The sequence below is a fragment of the Mustela putorius genome, unplaced genomic scaffold (assembly GCF_011764305.1).
Source record: "Mustela putorius furo isolate JIRA1106 unplaced genomic scaffold, ASM1176430v1.1 tig00000450_pilon_pilon_pilon, whole genome shotgun sequence".
In the NCBI taxonomy this organism is placed as follows: Eukaryota; Metazoa; Chordata; class Mammalia; order Carnivora; family Mustelidae; genus Mustela; species Mustela putorius.
Window position 1 is genome coordinate 15026622 of NW_025421385.1, and position 17936 is coordinate 15044557.

General features: G+C 41.3%; 2 protein-coding genes across 7 annotated transcripts in view; one reads left to right on the forward strand and one right to left on the reverse strand.

Moving 5' to 3' along the window:
- Nucleotides 1-563: 563 nt before the first annotated feature.
- On the reverse strand, nucleotides 564-14336 carry ARMT1 (acidic residue methyltransferase 1). The gene is made up of 5 exons (XM_004753570.3): nucleotides 14189-14336; nucleotides 12005-12110; nucleotides 11359-11603; nucleotides 5443-5608; nucleotides 564-2315 (listed from the first exon to the last, which is right to left on the reverse strand). Exons 1-5 carry the CDS (start codon nucleotides 14227-14229, stop codon nucleotides 1548-1550), a joined length of 1326 nt encoding a protein of 441 aa, XP_004753627.2. The 5' UTR covers nucleotides 14230-14336; the 3' UTR covers nucleotides 564-1547.
- A 230-nt stretch (nucleotides 14337-14566) lies between these two features.
- Nucleotides 14567-17936, forward strand: part of RMND1 (required for meiotic nuclear division 1 homolog) — a 43380-nt gene continuing 40010 nt past the window's right edge. For 3 of the 6 annotated variants that reach the window (XM_045080178.1, XM_013056740.2, XM_013056741.2), the window contains exon 1: nucleotides 14567-14775. The gene's annotated coding sequence lies outside the window, so the exon portion shown is untranslated. The remainder of the gene's footprint in view (nucleotides 14776-17936) is intronic. The other 3 variants (XR_001179609.2, XR_001179608.2, XM_004753569.3) reach the window with 2 other exon arrangements.

The window sequence follows — 17936 nt, forward strand, 5'->3', positions numbered from 1 at the left end:
TACAAGTGGGTCCAAACCCTGCTAAGCATTTTCTAAGAAGTCCATCTCGAACCGACTTCCTCTCCGATGGCGCCACTTTTCTTGCTTCCTCATGTGCTTCCATGCTCTTATGGGAGGGGGTGAACTATTTCTTCACAAATCCTAATTTCATGTTCTTTATCAAACATGATGAAAACAGATAGAAATCCACTGCTATGCAAACTGTAATATATTACACCATAGCTCACACTGTGGTTATTAAGTCAATAAACGTATACAGTTGTGTTCTAACTTACGTCAAGTGTCTACAAACAATTCTAATATGCTCAGTATTTTAATAACAACGTTTAAAACAGGAACATATGTAGATAAGAGTAAATTCAAAATGTTCAGCTTTATATAAACATTTTACAAAACGTTTTAAAAACACTTAGCAAGGATATTGATGATAACCTCATTTATAAGTAAATTTAAGAACTGCTTTGGCAACATGTATAATACACATTCCGTTTCTTTATCACATAGATCTCGTATTTAACCTTCCCTTCTTGACTTTCTCCCACTGGAAAATGAAACCAAAAAGATTTTTAGTATAATTCATTTTATTATATCATCAAGAAAACATTTCCAGGTTTATTACCAATCTCAGTTTCAAAACAAACTGACTGAAACTTAAGGGTCTTTACTATCTAGTGGTCATCAAAAAAATGGGTAAGCATATAAACAATTAACTTAGTACTCTAAATTCAATGCACAAGAATCTCTTCTATCTAAAGCATTTTTTTAAAAAACTTCAAAACAATCTAAAAACCTGTTCATTTAGAGCACTTGTGTATTAAAATAATATATTTCAGTTGGTTATGGATATCACAAATAGAACATAAAAGGTATCAGTTCTCCAATACCATTTGCTACATTCTGTTCAATTTGGGGTTTCCCGCTATCCATCCCACAGGTCACTCAAAATACAAATGCGTGCAAATTAAACAGGTTATTTAAAATGAAATAAAGTTCAAGGAGAACAAAACTTAGAATTAGCTTATGAGGTAATCTTTACTTCCATTGTTCAAGTATCACAGCTCTAAGAAATGCCTCTTTTCAAAGCCTATTTCATTGAAGATGTTTGTCTTCACGGAGCCCTTAGCTCTAGAGCTCCAAAACAAGTTAAATAAAATCCCATGCTTCCTAGAATATTAAGTACCATGCAGCATAGCATTAAAAGAATGTTAACTAACTTTAAAGGCAGAGCTGTCTTATATTTTACTTTCTGACCAATTAAAAATAAGTTCATTAAAATCACTTGAAATTATGCATTTAACTAGAAATAAGTTACTAAAATTCCAACATGAACATAAATACCTGTAAGTAGCTCAATCCCTCTACTGCCCAATGAGTGGGGCTAAAAGCCCCAACAGAAGAGCATCCAGAGTGTATGGAAATGAACACTGAGAAGCCACGCTCCCCAGAGCCGATGCACAGCAGCCTTGGGACTAAATTCACACGCTCCTCTGGGCGACACTAAGTGTCTGTCGTCTCTCCCTACACAACCTAAGAGTTCTTAAAGCAAGTCAGAGTGGACCATCGAACTGCAATACCCCATACTTGCCGGTGGTCAGCCAGTTGGGCTCAGAGGTCATGTACTGTTCGGCCTGCCCCGGCCGCAGCCCCACTTGGATCTCAGCTTTTAATGTCCGAATGCTGCAGAGAGGGGCAGGGTGGAAGCCGTTCAAAGCCTGATGAAAGGGAACGGTAAATTCCCACTTCCTATCGCCTGTCAACTTCCTATAGTTCAAATCACCCTTGAATAAAATTAAGTGTGCCTTTTGTAGTTCAGCGTACAGGCCAGGAGCGACCTGAGACATGACGCAGAATTCATGAGGCAGAGTCCAAAATATATGATCCTGGTAAACCCACCTGCCCATGTTAATATAGGTTTCCCAGGCGGCCCCACATTGGGACATGCACTTATCATCAGACTCTTTCATTTGTTCAATTAACCAGTTAAAATCATGGATAGTCACATCAGACACAAACCACGGAATCATTTTTCCATAAAAATGGATCTCAGTAGCCAGTTGAGAGGACAACAAAAAGTCAGCTAAAACTAAATCTGTAACAAGTTCAAACCCAGAATTATCCAAGACAATATCTACTCTGGTAATAGACGCTTTTTCTCTTGTTTTCTTGCAGTTGGTAAGCAGTGACCAAAGATGTTCCATGTCATTCACTAAAATCAAAGGTTTTAGCTCCTCCAAAGAATTAATTATATTGGTTTTCTGAGAACTGGTGTCCCCGCCTGATAGAGACAGATCACACTTATTCCCCCACAGTGAAATCTGAAAAAGAAAAAGCACAAAACTTTCACTTTTCTTTTGAATAACCGACAAAAATTCTGTTGTATAAAATGTTGGGGGAAGGGGGGTTGCTAGATCTATTCATAAAATTTATTTCTACAACATGCTTAACATAAAATATCCATCAGATCTACAACTTCTCTAATAACACAAAGATTCTGTTCCCATCATGATGTACAAACAAGGTTAAGACAATGAAACATTTAATTGGTCACTATGTAATAATTAAAAAAAAACTAGTTTGAATGATGTTAACGATCTGTATGGTTTTGTACAGCTTAAATCAGAATGATTTTCATCTTGCAGATATTAGAATATGATCACACTGTAAAAGAGGTTACAAAGTATATTTAAAAATCCAAAGTCAAGAGAAAAGTAAGTTCCCTGTTCCCTCACATTCCTCCCCAAACTGCTGTTTCTTTTACTAGCTGTATAACCTTGGGATCAGGCAAACTCTCTGGGATTTAAGTCTCTTACTTGAAAAAGAAATTGGGCAAGCTGATGTCTACTAAAGACCCATCCAATTCCAATCATCTATTACTCCATTTTAAATTGAAATAATACTCAAGCTTATTTTATAGAAAATGGTACAGAGCCCCTTTAAGCTGTCATTAAATGACGTGTTTAGGAGTACATGCTCTAGAATCAAACAGACATGGGTTCAAATCCCAGCATTTCCAGTTAACAGCCATTGGTAAAGTACCTATGCTCCTGAAGACTCAGGTCCCACAGTGGAAAAATGACATAGCAGCACTTACCTGGTAGAGGTACTGTGACATGAGGTGACATGATACTAACTGTGTGTTTAACTAACACACCCAATACTCCATAAATAAGAGCCAAAACAGACTCTACTCTTGCGTGATTCAAAGACGAAAAGGCACATTCTAAGAATATTTTTTTTTAAAAAAGACAGATGGATGGATGTTTTTAAGTGCGAGGCTTCCATAGTAAGTGTCCATCTGATGCAGAAACGCAACGTGTGGGCGGCGGCCCCAGCCGACCTGAGGGTCTCTGTCCGCGCCCACTGAGGGTCTCTGTCCGCGCCCACTGAGGGTCTCTGTCCCCGCCCACGTTTCCCTCACCCCACCTTCCGGTCTGCAGCTCCACGTGGAGTCCTGCCATTACTTGACTGTCAGTCCTTGAGATTACAAGTTCTACCATAGCAAGGACTGTCTGTTTTTCTCCCCTTCACAGGCCCAGCATCCATTTCAACAGAGCAGGAGTTGAAATGTTCGTGTGGACGGTGGACTTCTAAAAACAGATCGACCTTCCCTGCAAACTAAAATACCCCGGTTTCTTGCAGGAGGTGAACTTGCTGGTCACCATGAGTACTAACGGAAGGTGACTCTGGCCTCCTTTACTTGGCCACATTCAATGACAGAAAACAGAGTGCTATTCCTTCTTCTTCATAATTTAATATACTCATGAGACAAAGACATCCATCCTCAAAGACTGTCCCCTGACACAATGGGCCAGCTACGGGTAAGGACGGACATATTACTACTTTTCTTCTTTCTTAATTCTAAACTAAGCAGAAAGGACAATTCCAACTGGGGGAAATAACCAGGCTTATTAATAATACCCCGGCAACTTTTCTCCCGAACTCTAACTAAGCCTTTCCCTCTTCATCATCACGCAGCTTACTCTGCTTGCCCTCAAAGTTTTTCAGGATTCTGCAGTCTCTACTTTCAAAGTATTTCCAGAATACTGGGGACATTTAACACCTCTTCTTGGTCTAGTCATCCCTCCCTGAGTCACGTTAATAACAGACTTCGCCTTGGGTGCCTGGGTGGCTCAGTGGGTTAAAGCCTCTGCCTTCAGCTTGGGTCATGATCCCGGGGTCCTGGGATCCAGCCCCACGTCTGGCTCTCTGCTCAGTGGGGAGCCTACTTCCCCCTCTCTCTCTGCCTGCCTCTCTGCCTGCTTGTCAACTCTGTCAAATAAATAAATAAAATCTTTAAAAAAAAATTAAAAAAAAAAAAATTAAATAACAGACTTCCCCGTCCAGCCCTGAACCCCTTCAGTGTGTCCTGAGAAGTAATCCTTGTAACAAATCAATCCTTGTTACTCCTTTGATGAAAACCCTCTAACAGCGTTTAAGTAAAGCATGTAAGTAAAAACCGAAATCTTACCTTTGCTTGCGAGGCCCTTCTAGGCCCGTCAGCTCGATTGCGTCCTGCAAAATCCCCTTGCAACTCCCCTCACACCCCCGCCAGGTTCCCACCTCAGGTGCCCTGGCAGGAACGCTCCCCCAGACCTGCATGGGACCCGCTCCCCTCACCCGCTTTGCAACGTTCCCGTCACCTTCTTAGGCCCTCCCCTGGCAGCTGCACCCCTGCTTCTCCCCCAACATCCCCATTCTCCCGCCCTGCTTTATCGCTCTGCGTGGCACTTCCTAAGAGCACCTTTTTCTGGAAATGTTTCTAACTTTTTCTGGGGGATGAGGGCTGGGGATACTGCGGTGTAAAACCCCACATTTTCAAACAGTTCTGATTCTAATAACACATCTTACGGATGTGTTCGAATGAGAATGCAAAACTAAACTTAATGCAAGACTGATGAAGAAATGTAATAAAACCGTATTAAACAGGCCACGGACCACGGACCACCTGAGTGTTTCCACCTGACAGTGACAGCCGGCCGGCTGTCCTAGCCTCTGTGCTCCAGGCTGACACGACGGCATCTGCTTCCATCCTCACGAGGTATACAGTGCCGTCCTCATCTAACAGATGAGAAAACTGTAGCTCAGAGACATGAGGTCACTTGCCTCAGGTCCAACACAAATAAGTGACAGAACCAGCCTTCAAGTCCAAGCCAACCTAGGCTGACCAAATGACTGTGAAGTGCTCTCTCAAGAATGACCGAGGCTAGGAAGCCAGAGGACTCGTGTGCCACTAAAATCACCTCCAGCTGAAGAGATTTCAAAACTCGTTCTCAGATTTTAAGTGGATTTTCAGCTCCTGAGTAAACTATTGTTAAAATGATAAAGAAGGATTATAAGTTCAATGACAATATATACACGTGCTCTGTTGTTAAACCAAGGCCACTTTATTTTTTAGCTGTTTAAACACACAAATATACTCAGGAGATTAATTATCATGTTTACCTGAAGAAGTCTGAAAAATTCGTCTTTCAGCTGATTTTCATCTAGGTCTTCGATGGCTCTTACCACCTCTTGTAGGTGAGTACACAAAGCAATGATAGATTCCCGTGACTCAAAGAAATTTTGGTCTTTTGATTCTTTAAATACATCAAAGTCATCAATTGGTGGACTATAGGAGGAGAAAAACATATAGGAGAAACATTTATAGAACTCTGTATCTTCTTTTTTTTTTTAAACATTTGGGTAATTGCAGTTTAATAAAGAAAAGAGAGTAGAAGCATCTAATCTCAAAAATCACTGGTAACAGATACTGTATGAAACATAAATCAAGTTACGGAAAAATGAATAATTATCAAATTACATAAATCAATTTGATCAAATTACACAAAATAAATCTCCAAAGTCATTTTAGTTAACTGTCAGGAGCTCCCTAATCCAATATTTTACTGGAATTTGAAATTATAGTGCTGTATCAATAATTATTTATACAGTTAGGGCTTCCAGAGCAAAAGTAGAAAGAAACAACACTTCAAGATAATTGCTTTAGTTGAACAAACATTTTCTTGGGTGTTAAGTGTGGCAGGGTTCCATGAAACAAACATATGGAGATCAATATTTGAACACAATATGGCAATTACCAATCGAGTCAAACAAAGTACTATGGAAACCCAACTACTTGAGAGAAATCAGAAAATATTAATGTCAATTTAATTACAACAAATTTTGACCACATATATATAGTTTTTTGGGTTTTGACCAATGGTGATATATGTGTTGGGGCTTTATGCTATCCTATGAGATCAAATAATATTAATACTGGCCTAAGAACAACATAACTAGCAAGGTATAAATAAGAACATTAAACACTTTATAGAACCAAACACAAAAGACATTCAGATCCCCTGATCTTCTTGAATAGCAACTTTTTCCAAGGGTCATCTGCCTTATAACAAAAACAATGTGACTGATGTGGGACTGACTTAAAAAACAAACACATACCAGAATTTATACATCCTCTGGATTGCTGTCTCCTTCCAGTCTCCCTGGGAAGCTACATCCTTATTCCAAGGATGCTGCTATTCCTCAAAGCACTTTTGAATTTTCTTTAGAACTTGTGGCACATTATTGAATGTCCTATCAGCGAGAGCACATCCTTATCCTTTGGAGTTTGGAGCCAAAGTCACTCAGAGCGATTTCAGCAGAATGATGTGTGTAAACCAAATGGAGTAATAGATTTTTTTTTTAAAGATTTTATTTATTTATTTGACAGAGAGAAACACGGTGAGAGAGGGAACACAAGCAGGAGGAGTGGGAAAGGGAGAAGGTTTCCCGCAGAGCAGAGAGCCCGATGTGGGGCTCGATCCCAGGACCCTGAGATCATGACCTGAGCTGAAGGCAGAGGCCCTAACCTACTGAGCCACCCAGGTGCCCTAGATTGTTTTTAATCAAAAATGAGTAACAACTAAAAAATAGTGAGGCTAATTTTTTTTAGGCTGCACACTGGCTCTGAAAGAGGTTCCAAAGAATTAAAAGATGTTTTTGGCAATGAAGGCATTGCTGAAACAAATCAGTCTCTCAAGGTGACTTAAAAAGATAAAAATTATTTGGAAGCACTGGTTCAAGTGTAGGGTCAGCAAACCACCTCGCAGACTCAGTGTGGCCCACCACCTGTTCTGTATGACCTGTAAGCTAAGAACAATTTTTCTAGAGCTGAGTGGTTGAAAAAAGAGTATTTTATGAAATATGAAATTTAAATTTCCGTGTCCACAAATAACATGTTATTGGAGCACAGCCACACTTGTTCATTAACGTACTGCCTGTGGCTGGTTTGCATGGCAAGGACAGAGCTGAGCAGCTGCAAAAAGACCATGTGGCCCCCACAGTCTAAAATATTTACTATCCTGCCCTTTACAGGAAAAGTTTGCCAATCCTTGTCCTAATGTCTTATTAATAAAATCATTAAAGCCACACCTCTTATTAAGAATGAGCCTTGGGGCACCTGGGTGGCTCAGTCGTTAAGCATCTGCCCTTGGCTCAGGTCCTGATCCCAGGGTCCTGGGATCGAGCCCCGCCCACCTGACTCCTGCTCAGTGGGAAGCCTGCTTCTCCCTCTCCTTATCCCCCTGCTTGTGTTCCCTCTCTCGCTACATTTTTCTCTGTCAAATAAATACAATCTTAAAAAAAAAAAAGAAAGAGCGAGTCTTATTCCTTGTATTTAAGAGTAAACTCATATATATGATTTCTGACTTTTAAAATGTTTGCTATTTTAGAATCTACTAAAGCTGTACATGTGCGTAATCTATGACCCGGTTATTCACTCCTAGATGCGCACCCGAAAGAAATACAGGAGTTTGCTCACGAAAAACATGTGTTCGAAGGTTTGTAGCAGCATTCTTCATAAACCCCAAACTGGGAACTACTCAAATATCCATCAATAGAATAAACAGAATAAGCAGATTGTGATGTATTCATATAACACAATACAATACAGCAATGGAAAGGATTTGTTTATATGGAGCAATATGGATGAATCTCGGCAACATAACACTGAATGAAAAAAACAGACATAAAATTATATCCAATATAATTTCATTTAAATGCAGTTTAAAAACAGGCAAAACTAACGCAAGTCAGGATAGTGTTATCCTTGAGGGGCAGGAATAGCAGGACCAAATGGGCCATATGCGAGGATTCTGCCTCTTGGTCTGGGTGCTTGGGACATAAGCGTGTTCTGGTAAAGACTGCCGAACACTTAAGATATGTTCTGGATGCATACTTATACTTTAATAAAAGTCGTAAAATGTCTGTTTTCTCCATACTTTCATTTTTCAATATCTGAGGTATATTTACTTACTATATTTAAATTTTGTATATGGCTGACATTTTGAGTCTGAATTTAGATTACTCAACCATTTAACACTGATAACAACTAAAATATACACCTTGACAAAGAAAATTTTAAGTATATTTCTGCATAAGGGACAAAATCAACATAAACTTGTCTCAAAGATAATAGTGCTTTGTGATTCTAGAAAAGTCAAGACCCTTCTTAGTCACTGGAGCTATCACTGGCCCAGCACAGGAATTCTAGCTATGAAATGGACATTTAGGGGTGCCCAGGTGGCTCAGTGGGCTAAAGCCTCTGCTTTCAGCTCAGGTCATGGTCTCAGGGTCCTGGGATCGAGTCCCACATTGGGTTCTCTGCTCAGCAGGGAGCCTGCTTTCCCCTCTCTCTGCCTGCCTCTCTGCCTACTTATGATCAAATAAATAAATAAAAATCTTTAAAAAAAAAAAAAAGGGAAGGAAATGGACATGTAAAAACCTTCAGTACTAGTTCCACTAGAAGATATTTCTTCCTTACACTGACCTAAAACCCAAGTTCTGATAAAAATTCCCTACAGCGCCTGGGTGGCTCAGTGGGTTAGGCCTCTGCCTTCGGCTCAGGTCATGACCTCGGGGTCCTGGGATCGAGCCCAACATTGAGCTCTCTGCTCCACAGGGAGCCTGCTTCCCCCCTCTCTCTGCCTTCCTCTCTGCCTGCTTGTGCACTCTCTCTCTCTCTCTCTGTCAAATAAATAAAAAAATCTTAAAAAAAAAAAAATTCCCTGACTTTGAGTGTCTGCCACAGGGATCACCTGAGGAGAGTTCCACATTCATGACTAACATCCTTGTTCCTGCAACTTAAAGCTAAATTGTCCCTTGACCCCTTTTAACAAGCTGTCCCCAAACCTGTGCCTATCAATCCGGGCAGGATGTGCAGAATCTCTCTGAGGCATGGAAAGAAAAACTGCTGCCCAGGCCCCACCACAGGGATTTCAAACCCTTCATGTTAAAAAAAAAAAAAAAAATGTCCTCCCCAACTGGGTTATAAACGTGTAACCAGGTTTATAAACTTCCACCCTAGTATTTTTTAATTCTGAAACCAAGCTACCTCTAAAATCAAACTCAGAAACATATTCCTTTTACCTTTCTAACTCTCAAACCCCTCCAACCCCATGCAGGGAGCCACCCCATGTTTCAACACTTCAGCAGCTTTGGTTCATACCATGGATGTTTTCCAGAATTACGAAAACATCAGCCAGAATTTCACTCACCTTAGTCCTTGACAGACATCCAAATCTACTACTTAGAAAAAGATGGTTTAATGAGGGCTCTAAGCTGATTTACATAGACCAAGGTCAAGTACTGGCTACACCACTGACTAGCCATGTAACCCTGGGCAACTGATTAGCAGCATCAGACCTCGATTTCCTCGGCGGAAACCATAGAATGCTACACTTCACTGGGCTGCAGTCACTGGAACCCAGCTGGTGTTCAACACACAACAGCTCCGGTAGTGACTATCGTCTCGCTCAGATGCCTCCCATGTGCCAGATACTTGAGAGCGTATTTTGCTTTCAGGGCAAAAGTTTAAAAATATGTTTGTTTATTCAACAGTGGGTGCAGGGTGAGACACAATCAATTATTTAATTAAATACACTTATTCAGCAAAAATAAGTTGGGACTTTAAAAAATAAATTCTAGGGGTGCCTGGGTGGTGCAGTTAGTTGAGCATCTGACTCTTCGTTTTGGCTCAGGTCATGATCCCAGGACCCTGGAATCAAGCCCTGCGTCCGGCCCCTGCTGAGCACGGAGTTGGCTTGAGATTCTCTCCCTCTAACTTTGCTCCTCACATTTGCACTGTTTCTCTCTAAAGCTAAATTAAAATCTTAAAAAAGAATTTCAATTTAAAAAATAATTTCTAAAGATTAAAACAGAAAAAGCTAACGAATACACTCAAGTTGTTTCCCCAAATAATTTTTTTATTTTACTATTAGTGCTGGTTTGATCAATTGCTTTTAATTATTCTTTCCTATTTTTAGGGACAGCTTCCAAAGAACTCCTCTTATCTAGCAACCTGTAGTTTTGTAACCAGTGACCTAAAAGGATGATCCACATTACATTTTCTTCTACTCTCTAAATCAATTCCGTATCAGAATTTTCCTAGGAAAAATTAAATTACTATAAACAAGCCTATCAAAAGTGATTTTGATATGTGTTTAATTTTTAAAGTCTGTCTCCATTCTAACCATCAAAAAAGGGCTAAAAATTAATGAAGATAGTGCAAAAAACAGTCATGATTCACTGTTTTGTTAACTCCTTACCCCAAACTAACATATTATCTTTTTTATAAACAAAATATGCTCCCTTTGTCCTATCTTGTTTCACCGAAATAATTTTTTCAAATTAACACTTTTTGCTCAATACAATTTGTTTTACTCTAAAATTAAGTCTTCTTTTACTCTAAGACTCTTTAAGTCTTTTACTCTAAAAGTAAGTCTTTGATTCTTAAAATTAAAGTGTTTAATCTTAAGTTCCCACTTCAGATATTGTATTTTTTATAATATTTTTAATAATCTCAATACCAGGGACGCCTGGGTGGCTCAATTGGTTGAGCAGCTGCCTTCGGCTCAGGTCATGATCCCAGCGTCCTGGGATCGAGTCCCACATCGGGCTCCTTGCTCAGCGGGGAGCCTGCTTCTCCCTCTGCCTCTGCCTGCCATTCTGTCTGCCTGTGCTCGCTCTCTTCCCCTCTCTCTCTCTGATAAATAAATAAAATGTTTAAAAAAAAAATAAAATAATCTCAATACCAGATGTGAGGGGTAGAACTTACAACCCTGAGATCAAGAGTGGCCTGCTGTACTGACTGAGCCGACCAGGGACCCTCCAATACTTCACCTTACGTCAATTCTGGCAATTTGGGTTATAACTGCCAAGAATCTATTATACCAGTAATATTTGCAGAAACATCCGATATTGCTGTTAATATCTGCTGAACTGAATTCCGGCTTCCACTGGTTTTTATTTTTAAACATATCATTTTATAATTTCAAAAAAGCATCAAGTCATCTAAATATTTATTATTTGTTATATACTTACCTCTGGATAATTGCTTCATGAATTCTACGATACATGTAGCATTCTACAAACAACCAAGGTGAGTAAAACCACCTGGGTTTTCCATCATTTTCATTTAAAAGACTCTGTTGATATTCTAGGTACTGATTCCATATGTCAGTATCAACAAACTTCTCAACAAAAGGGATTATTGGTTTATCTGTTTGCAATTCATTTCGTAATTTAGAAAGAAGAGAAATTGCTTTCTTTTCAGCTTCTGTGCCTTTCTGCAGAAACATGAAAAAATTTTTAAATGCTTAAAAATATGTGAATAATCTAAATATAGAATTTACATAGGTAAACAGTTAATTTATATAGAAAAAAGTTCTCTAGGATAACACATTTTTAAGGTCTTAAACTAAAGAAAGAAAAAAATACTAGATTTCAAAGCTACATTTTAAGTCTTTTACAAACAATTATAAACACTGAAATTCAGAATTCTTAAGTTGAAAATCAAAGAACACACACATGATCCTGCCCTACTTATTCTGCCTTTTTTGTTTGTTTAAGGTCCTTCTAAGGAATCAGACTCTTCTCTAGGGGAGGAATGGTCCTTACCAAAGATGGAAAACTACTATTGTGTTTCTATTAGAGTTAACAAAAAATTAAAGTGAAAACACAGTATTACCTCTCCATGTTTTTCAAAAAATTCATTTTTATGTCGATGCAACGTATCAATAGCCTTGGTTAGGATTTGTGGTATTCTGTCTTTAATTGTAAGATACGCAAACGATCTAGAAAAGAGAGTCACATACACAGTATATTACTTAGTGTTAATACCAGCAGACTGGCCATCTTCCAGTTTCATTTGAATTAAAATTCCTTTTCTTACAAGCATTATAAAGTAAGCCACCATTGTCTGACTATTATATTAAGACAGGAAAATCCAAAAACTTCTCTGGTATTAAATGTCATGAAAGCTAAACATTCTTGGTGCTTCCTGTCCCAGATTCTCCCCTTCAGACTGTTCCACGATTCTTATCTTTCCCATTCTCTTCCTTTTATTTTCTTGAATCAGAAACTGACTTAATGTGATAGGACAGAAAAAGGATTTATCCTTAAAAAAAAAAAAAGGATAAAATAATTTATACTAAACTTCAAACAGGCTCTTGTTCCAGGTTTATTACTTACTAAGTGACTTCACATACTTAGATGAATGAGGCAACAGATGTAACAATGTGTGAAAGCCTCTAATGTGCTAGAACATGAGGAATAAAAGATATTTATAAACCAGCTTTTCTCTTAGTCTATATTCTTAGCCAATTTTACTTCTCTTTAAAGGTTTTCTCTCCTGCCTTCTCTACCTGCACAATGACTCCATCCATCCTACTCTGCCCCCTCCCAAATTAAGACATGTTACTATCACACTCTCCCAACCAAAAAATCAGAAGAGTTTCCAGAAATGTCAAAGAATGAAAAAATCTGGAGGAAAAACTTGAGCATACTTGCATTAAAACAAACAAACAAACAAAAAAAAACTACCTACAAGTACTCTGGATGTTAGGCATACAAAAATCAAGATTTATAGATTATCATTTTATAATTAATTTTTAAGCAAATGCATATTATTCAGCTAGAAAAAATACTTCAGGAAATGATGAAATTCTGTGCATTTTTAGGCACAAAACTTAATCAGTTCATTTATATCTTCAGATCACCAGACACAAAATATAGTAAGTAGTTAGGTTCTGGGGGAGTCAGAAGTTATATGCAGATTTTCAAAAAAAAAAAAAAAAGAGGAAAGGAGGGGTGTCGGGGCCCCTAACCTCCACCCACCCCCACCTTGTTTAAGGGTCAACAGTACTAAATCTCCCCAAGGTTTCCTAAAAGAACTGCATCTGGAAGGGTAAAGTCCGAGGCCAGGACTAAGGCAAAGCCAGAGGAACCTAGAGCTCAAAATTTAAGGTTCCACACACTCCCTTATATTTTGCATGACTGAATGAGTGCCTGCTCAAATTTTGGGCCATTGGTGCCTCTCCAGCCTCAACCTGCTCCCGTTAAGGTCAATTTCCTCTGGTTACCCCCTTCCTCCCTTTTTGGGGGGCACTTATTTTGCAAGACGTATCTCCAAATACAAATTTCGCCATCCAATGTCTACAAATACTTATGTTTTATGGTCGCCCACAACTTTTATCTAGAAATCCGTGATATGACACGTAAAAAGCGAGAACCTCCAGGCGCTGATCGCGAGATCACGAATTAATCTCAACGGTAATAGGAAGAAACATTTCTCAGTAAATCCGAGATTCCTAACTTCTGCAGAAAAAGGAGGCCTCCGAAAGTGCGTTTATTAAAGGAAATAAAGAAAAGATGCTGTAACACCCTGAAAGGGGAGAGAGTTGGAGGCACCAACTCTCACGACGGTCACGAGAAAAACAAAACAAAACAGCAGCATCCGATCACTTGAAAGACAAGTTAACTGTTCGCCATAAATTATAACACAAGCCTACTAAAAGGCCTGAACAAGGACAGGAGACAGAAGCGGGGTGACCCGAGGATTTCGGCGGGGTGCGTCGTCCGCTCCCAGCAGTCAGGGAGAAGGCTGGAAGCCGATCCGAGCCCGGAGCCCGGAGGCCGGCGGGCAGCCTCAGCCAGAGGGGTCGGCCCCCGGCCCGGGCCGCCTCGCTCCCCGCCGGGAGGAGGACGCCGAGCCAAGACGCCAGGGAGCGGGGCCCAAAGACCGGACCGGGCGCCCCCGGGCCGCCGCAACTCCCCTGATGGCTACCCAGACGTTCCCGACGAGGCCCAGCTTTCCGCAGAAGCGGGGAGAGGAGGAGCAGCGGAGGGACTGGGCGAGGAAAGAGACACGAACCCTTCGTCCCGTCCCGAGAGAGACGCCGGAGTTCCGGCCATCACCGCCACCGCGCCGCTGCCGGCGCCGGCTCCGACGCTCACGTCGCACCCGCGGCGGCGAGAGAGGCGGTTCCGGCGCCAAGGAGGGGCTGAGAAAGGGCGGGGCATGGGTTAAAAAAATGCGTTTGAATGAAAAAACTTTATTTGGTGCCCGTGCAAGAGACAAACAACGGCTGGCAGGGCTGGAGAGCGACATCTTCCGGGGACGAGGGCGGGGACAGCTGAAGGCGACGACAGCCCCGGAATCAGGAAGCGGGCGGAGGCGGAAGCAAGCAGGGACCGGGAGGTACCAGGCACTAGGGAGCGGAAAAGGTCGCGGCGACGTGGGTCACGTGGTCCGGCAGTCACGTGCACCCGGCGGCTCAAGCTCTGCCGGGCCTGGTGCTGCGCGCCTGCGCAGTGCGGACCCTGGGAGGGTCGCCGGAATCTGCAGTGCGGGCTGCGGGAAGCGGGAGGTTTGGGAACGGCTGTTGTATCTGACCTGCAGCCGGGTCGCGCGCGGAAGCTTGTGCGCCTGGCACGTCCCTCTTCTTTTCCGTCGGAAAGGTTAGTGCATGGCCTTTCCCTAGCCAGCTTGTACGGGCCCTCACAGCGGTCCTCACCTTTGATCCCGGTCACGCTGAACCGCTCGGGGCACAGGTTTCACCGGAACCGCTGCGGTGTTCTTTGGTCGACTTAGCTGGGAGTGGAGAAGCATGCAATCCATAAACCCCTACTGAACCTTTTTCTGAGCCAGTGCATAACGCTTACCGCAAAGATTAAAAAAAAAAAAATGAGCTTACGGAATTGGAAGGCATGCTCCCAAAGATTAGCGTCCCTGTTTTCTTATTTAATATTACTGTTAAGAAGTAGGAAATGTGCCCAGTAACTGAGTAGCTGCCTTGTATCTCATTCAGAAAATAGGATTGAATACCTGCTGTATACTGGGCACTTTGTGATCACAGAAGCCACAACATGGAAGAAAGACAAGTCTTATCCTCAAGAAATTTACATTCTACGGAGGGGAGAGCGAAATCTGTTCTTTCCTCTTCTGTTTTCCCCTTTAGCTTTGTCACTGTTTTTTAGAAGTATTTATTTATTTATTTATTTATTTATTTATAATCTCTACCCCCAACCTGGGGCTCAAACTCACAGCCTGGAGATCAAGAGCCCCAGGCTCCACTGACTGAGCCATCCAGGCGCCCCTAGCTTTGTCACTGCTTAACATATATTTTACTCACCCAGTTTATGCCTTGTCATCTCCAATGTGATGTACGTTTCAAAAGTCAAGGATTTTTCTCTTTTATTTTCATGTGTATTAGCAGTTGGGAAAAAGTCTGGCACATGGTAGGAACTCGGTTCATCTTTGTTGTATGAGTTGACAAATTAGAAATACAAGGCATTCAAGTGATGTTCAATGCAGTAGAAAAATAAACGGGAGAGGAAGATAGTTGTGCATTTAAAATGAAGTGGTTTGGGAAGACTTCGCTGGGTGGGATCTGTTGGAGCAAAGATCTGAAGATGGTGAGAAAATGAGCCTTACAGATTCTCAGAAGAGCGGAAGGAACAACCAGTACAAGAAGTACCAAGATCCAGAGTGACTGGAACAACACAAGCAAGGCATAGAGCAGTAGCAGGTGTTAAGGTGTTAAGGTGGAGATAAAGGGTCCGGGAATGTAGGACCATGCATCCATTTTAAGGTTTTTGGCTTTTATTTCAAGTAAGAGGAGAGGGCAGCATGAAATTTGGTGCAAGAAGAAAGATGTGGTCTGGCATAGGTCTTCGAAGGATTACTTTTGTTGCTGTGTTGTGAAGAATCTGCAAGAGACAAATAGAGGCCGGGAGACCTGTTAAGTGGCTGTTACAATAATCATGGGAAACACAGCAGCTTAGACCAGCGTGGTGGCAGTGTTGGTTGAGACCTGGTGCAAATAAAGCCAGTGGGATTTGCTGACATACTGGGTATGAGGAATGAAAAGGCAAGGTGGATTGTAGGTTTTTGCCTTTAGCAAAGATAAGAATATAATTGCTATTTTGTGAGTGGGGAAGACTGTGGGAAGAACAGATCTTGTGGGAAGATTTCAGAAGCTCAGTTTTAAGCATGTTGTGTTTTTCATGCTTATCAGAGTGGTTTAAGAATAAATATTTGCTATTCATCAATGTGTAGGTTGCATATAAGGAGCTGAGAATAGAGAAGAAAAGTGGCCCAAGTACTGAGCCATGGTGCTTGTGATTGTTGAGGGGATAGGAAAACACAAAAGAGATGGAAGGTACAACCAGTGAGGTAGGAGGAAAATGGCCAGTGTCCTATCCCGGAAGTCCAGGGAAGAAGGAGGGTGCAGTGCTGAAAGATAAGTCCGTTAAAACGAAGATGGAAGTGACCACTGGGCTTAGAAATACGGAATTCATTGGTGGCCTTGCCAAGGGAGTTTTGGCGAAGTGATAGGGATGATAGCCTGATTGAAGTGGATTCAAGAAAATCAGAGGAGTTAGAGATAGTTAATAAAACTTCTAAAGGAAAGGAACTGAGAGCAAAGGTATAGTGTATGAAGGGAAAGATGGGATCAGGGGAGAGTTGTTTTTATAAGATAGAAATTAAAGCAGAGTCATATGCTAATAAGAATATTCTGGAAAGAGGCACCTGAGTGGCTCGGTTAGTTAAGTGTCTGACTCTTGGTTTCAGCTCAGGGTCCTGAGATCAAGCCCTGCATCAGGCTCTGTGCTCAGCGTGGAGTCTGCTTGTCTCTCTCCCTCTGCTCTTCCTCCTGCTCTTTCTCTCTGGGATAAAGTCTTAAAACATATGTATTTTAAGACTTTATATATATATATATATATATATATATTTTATATACATATGTATATATATTAAGACTTTATATGTAAAGACTATATATATACATATACACTATATATATAAAAGACTTTGGGGGACGCCTGGGTGGCTCAGTGGGTTAAGCCACTGTCTTCGGCTCAGGTCACGATCCCAGGGTCCTGGGATCCAGCCCCAAATCAGGCTTTCTGCTCAGCAGGGAGCCTGCTTCCTCCTCTCTCTCTGCCTGCCTCTCTGCCTGCTTGTCATCTCTCTCTGTCAAATAAATAAATAAAATCTTTTAAAGTAAAAAAAAAAAAGACTTTGTATATAAAGTCTTAATATATATGCATATATATATATATATACATACATATATTAAGACTTCTTTTGACAGAGAGAGATGACAAGCAGGCAGAGAGGCAGGCAGCAGCATATATATATGCTGGAAAGAAGGAAAAACAAATAGCACGAAAGAGGAAAGGAGGGTTTAGCCATTCCTGCTAGAGGCAGGAAGGGCTGAGACTTGGTGTGCACATGGAGGACCTGGTTCCTGGTGGGACCACGGGCAGCTCGTCTGTGGCAGCGGAAGGGAAGACCAAGTACATAGGCACAGAAGCAGTCATCGGGCAGGTGGATCATGGTGAGAGCTTGTGGAAATTCTCTTCTGCTCTGTCCATGAAAGAGGAAGCAAGGTCATTCAAGAATGAGAAGGGAAGAGGAGACAGTGGAGGTATGAGGAGAGAGCACAGGGTAGACTGTGGTGGGAAAATGGGTTATGGGTGTTGAGCACTGTGAAAGGCGTTCCTGAAGGAGGCGGCCATGATCTTAAAGTGAGACCGGTTGGCTTGGTTGGTTAGTTGGTTGGTTGTCTGTGGCCACGTTCAGACGCAGGCACATATTAGGTGAATTATATTTA

What these genes read in the sequence shown, in the direction of transcription:
- ARMT1 (XM_004753570.3), bottom strand. Translation starts at nt 14,229, where the DNA reads ATGGCCGGAACTCCGGCGTCTCTCTCGGGACGGGACGAAGG. An exon ending in CTCTCGGGACGGGACGAAGG is followed by an intron (nt 12,111 to 14,188) that starts GTTCGTGTCTCT and finishes TCTCTTTTCTAG; the next exon opens with ATCGTTTGCGTATCTTACAA. An exon ending in CATGAAGCAATTATCCAGAG is followed by an intron (nt 5,609 to 11,358) that starts GTAAGTATATAA and finishes CTCCTCCTATAG; the next exon opens with TCCACCAATTGATGACTTTG.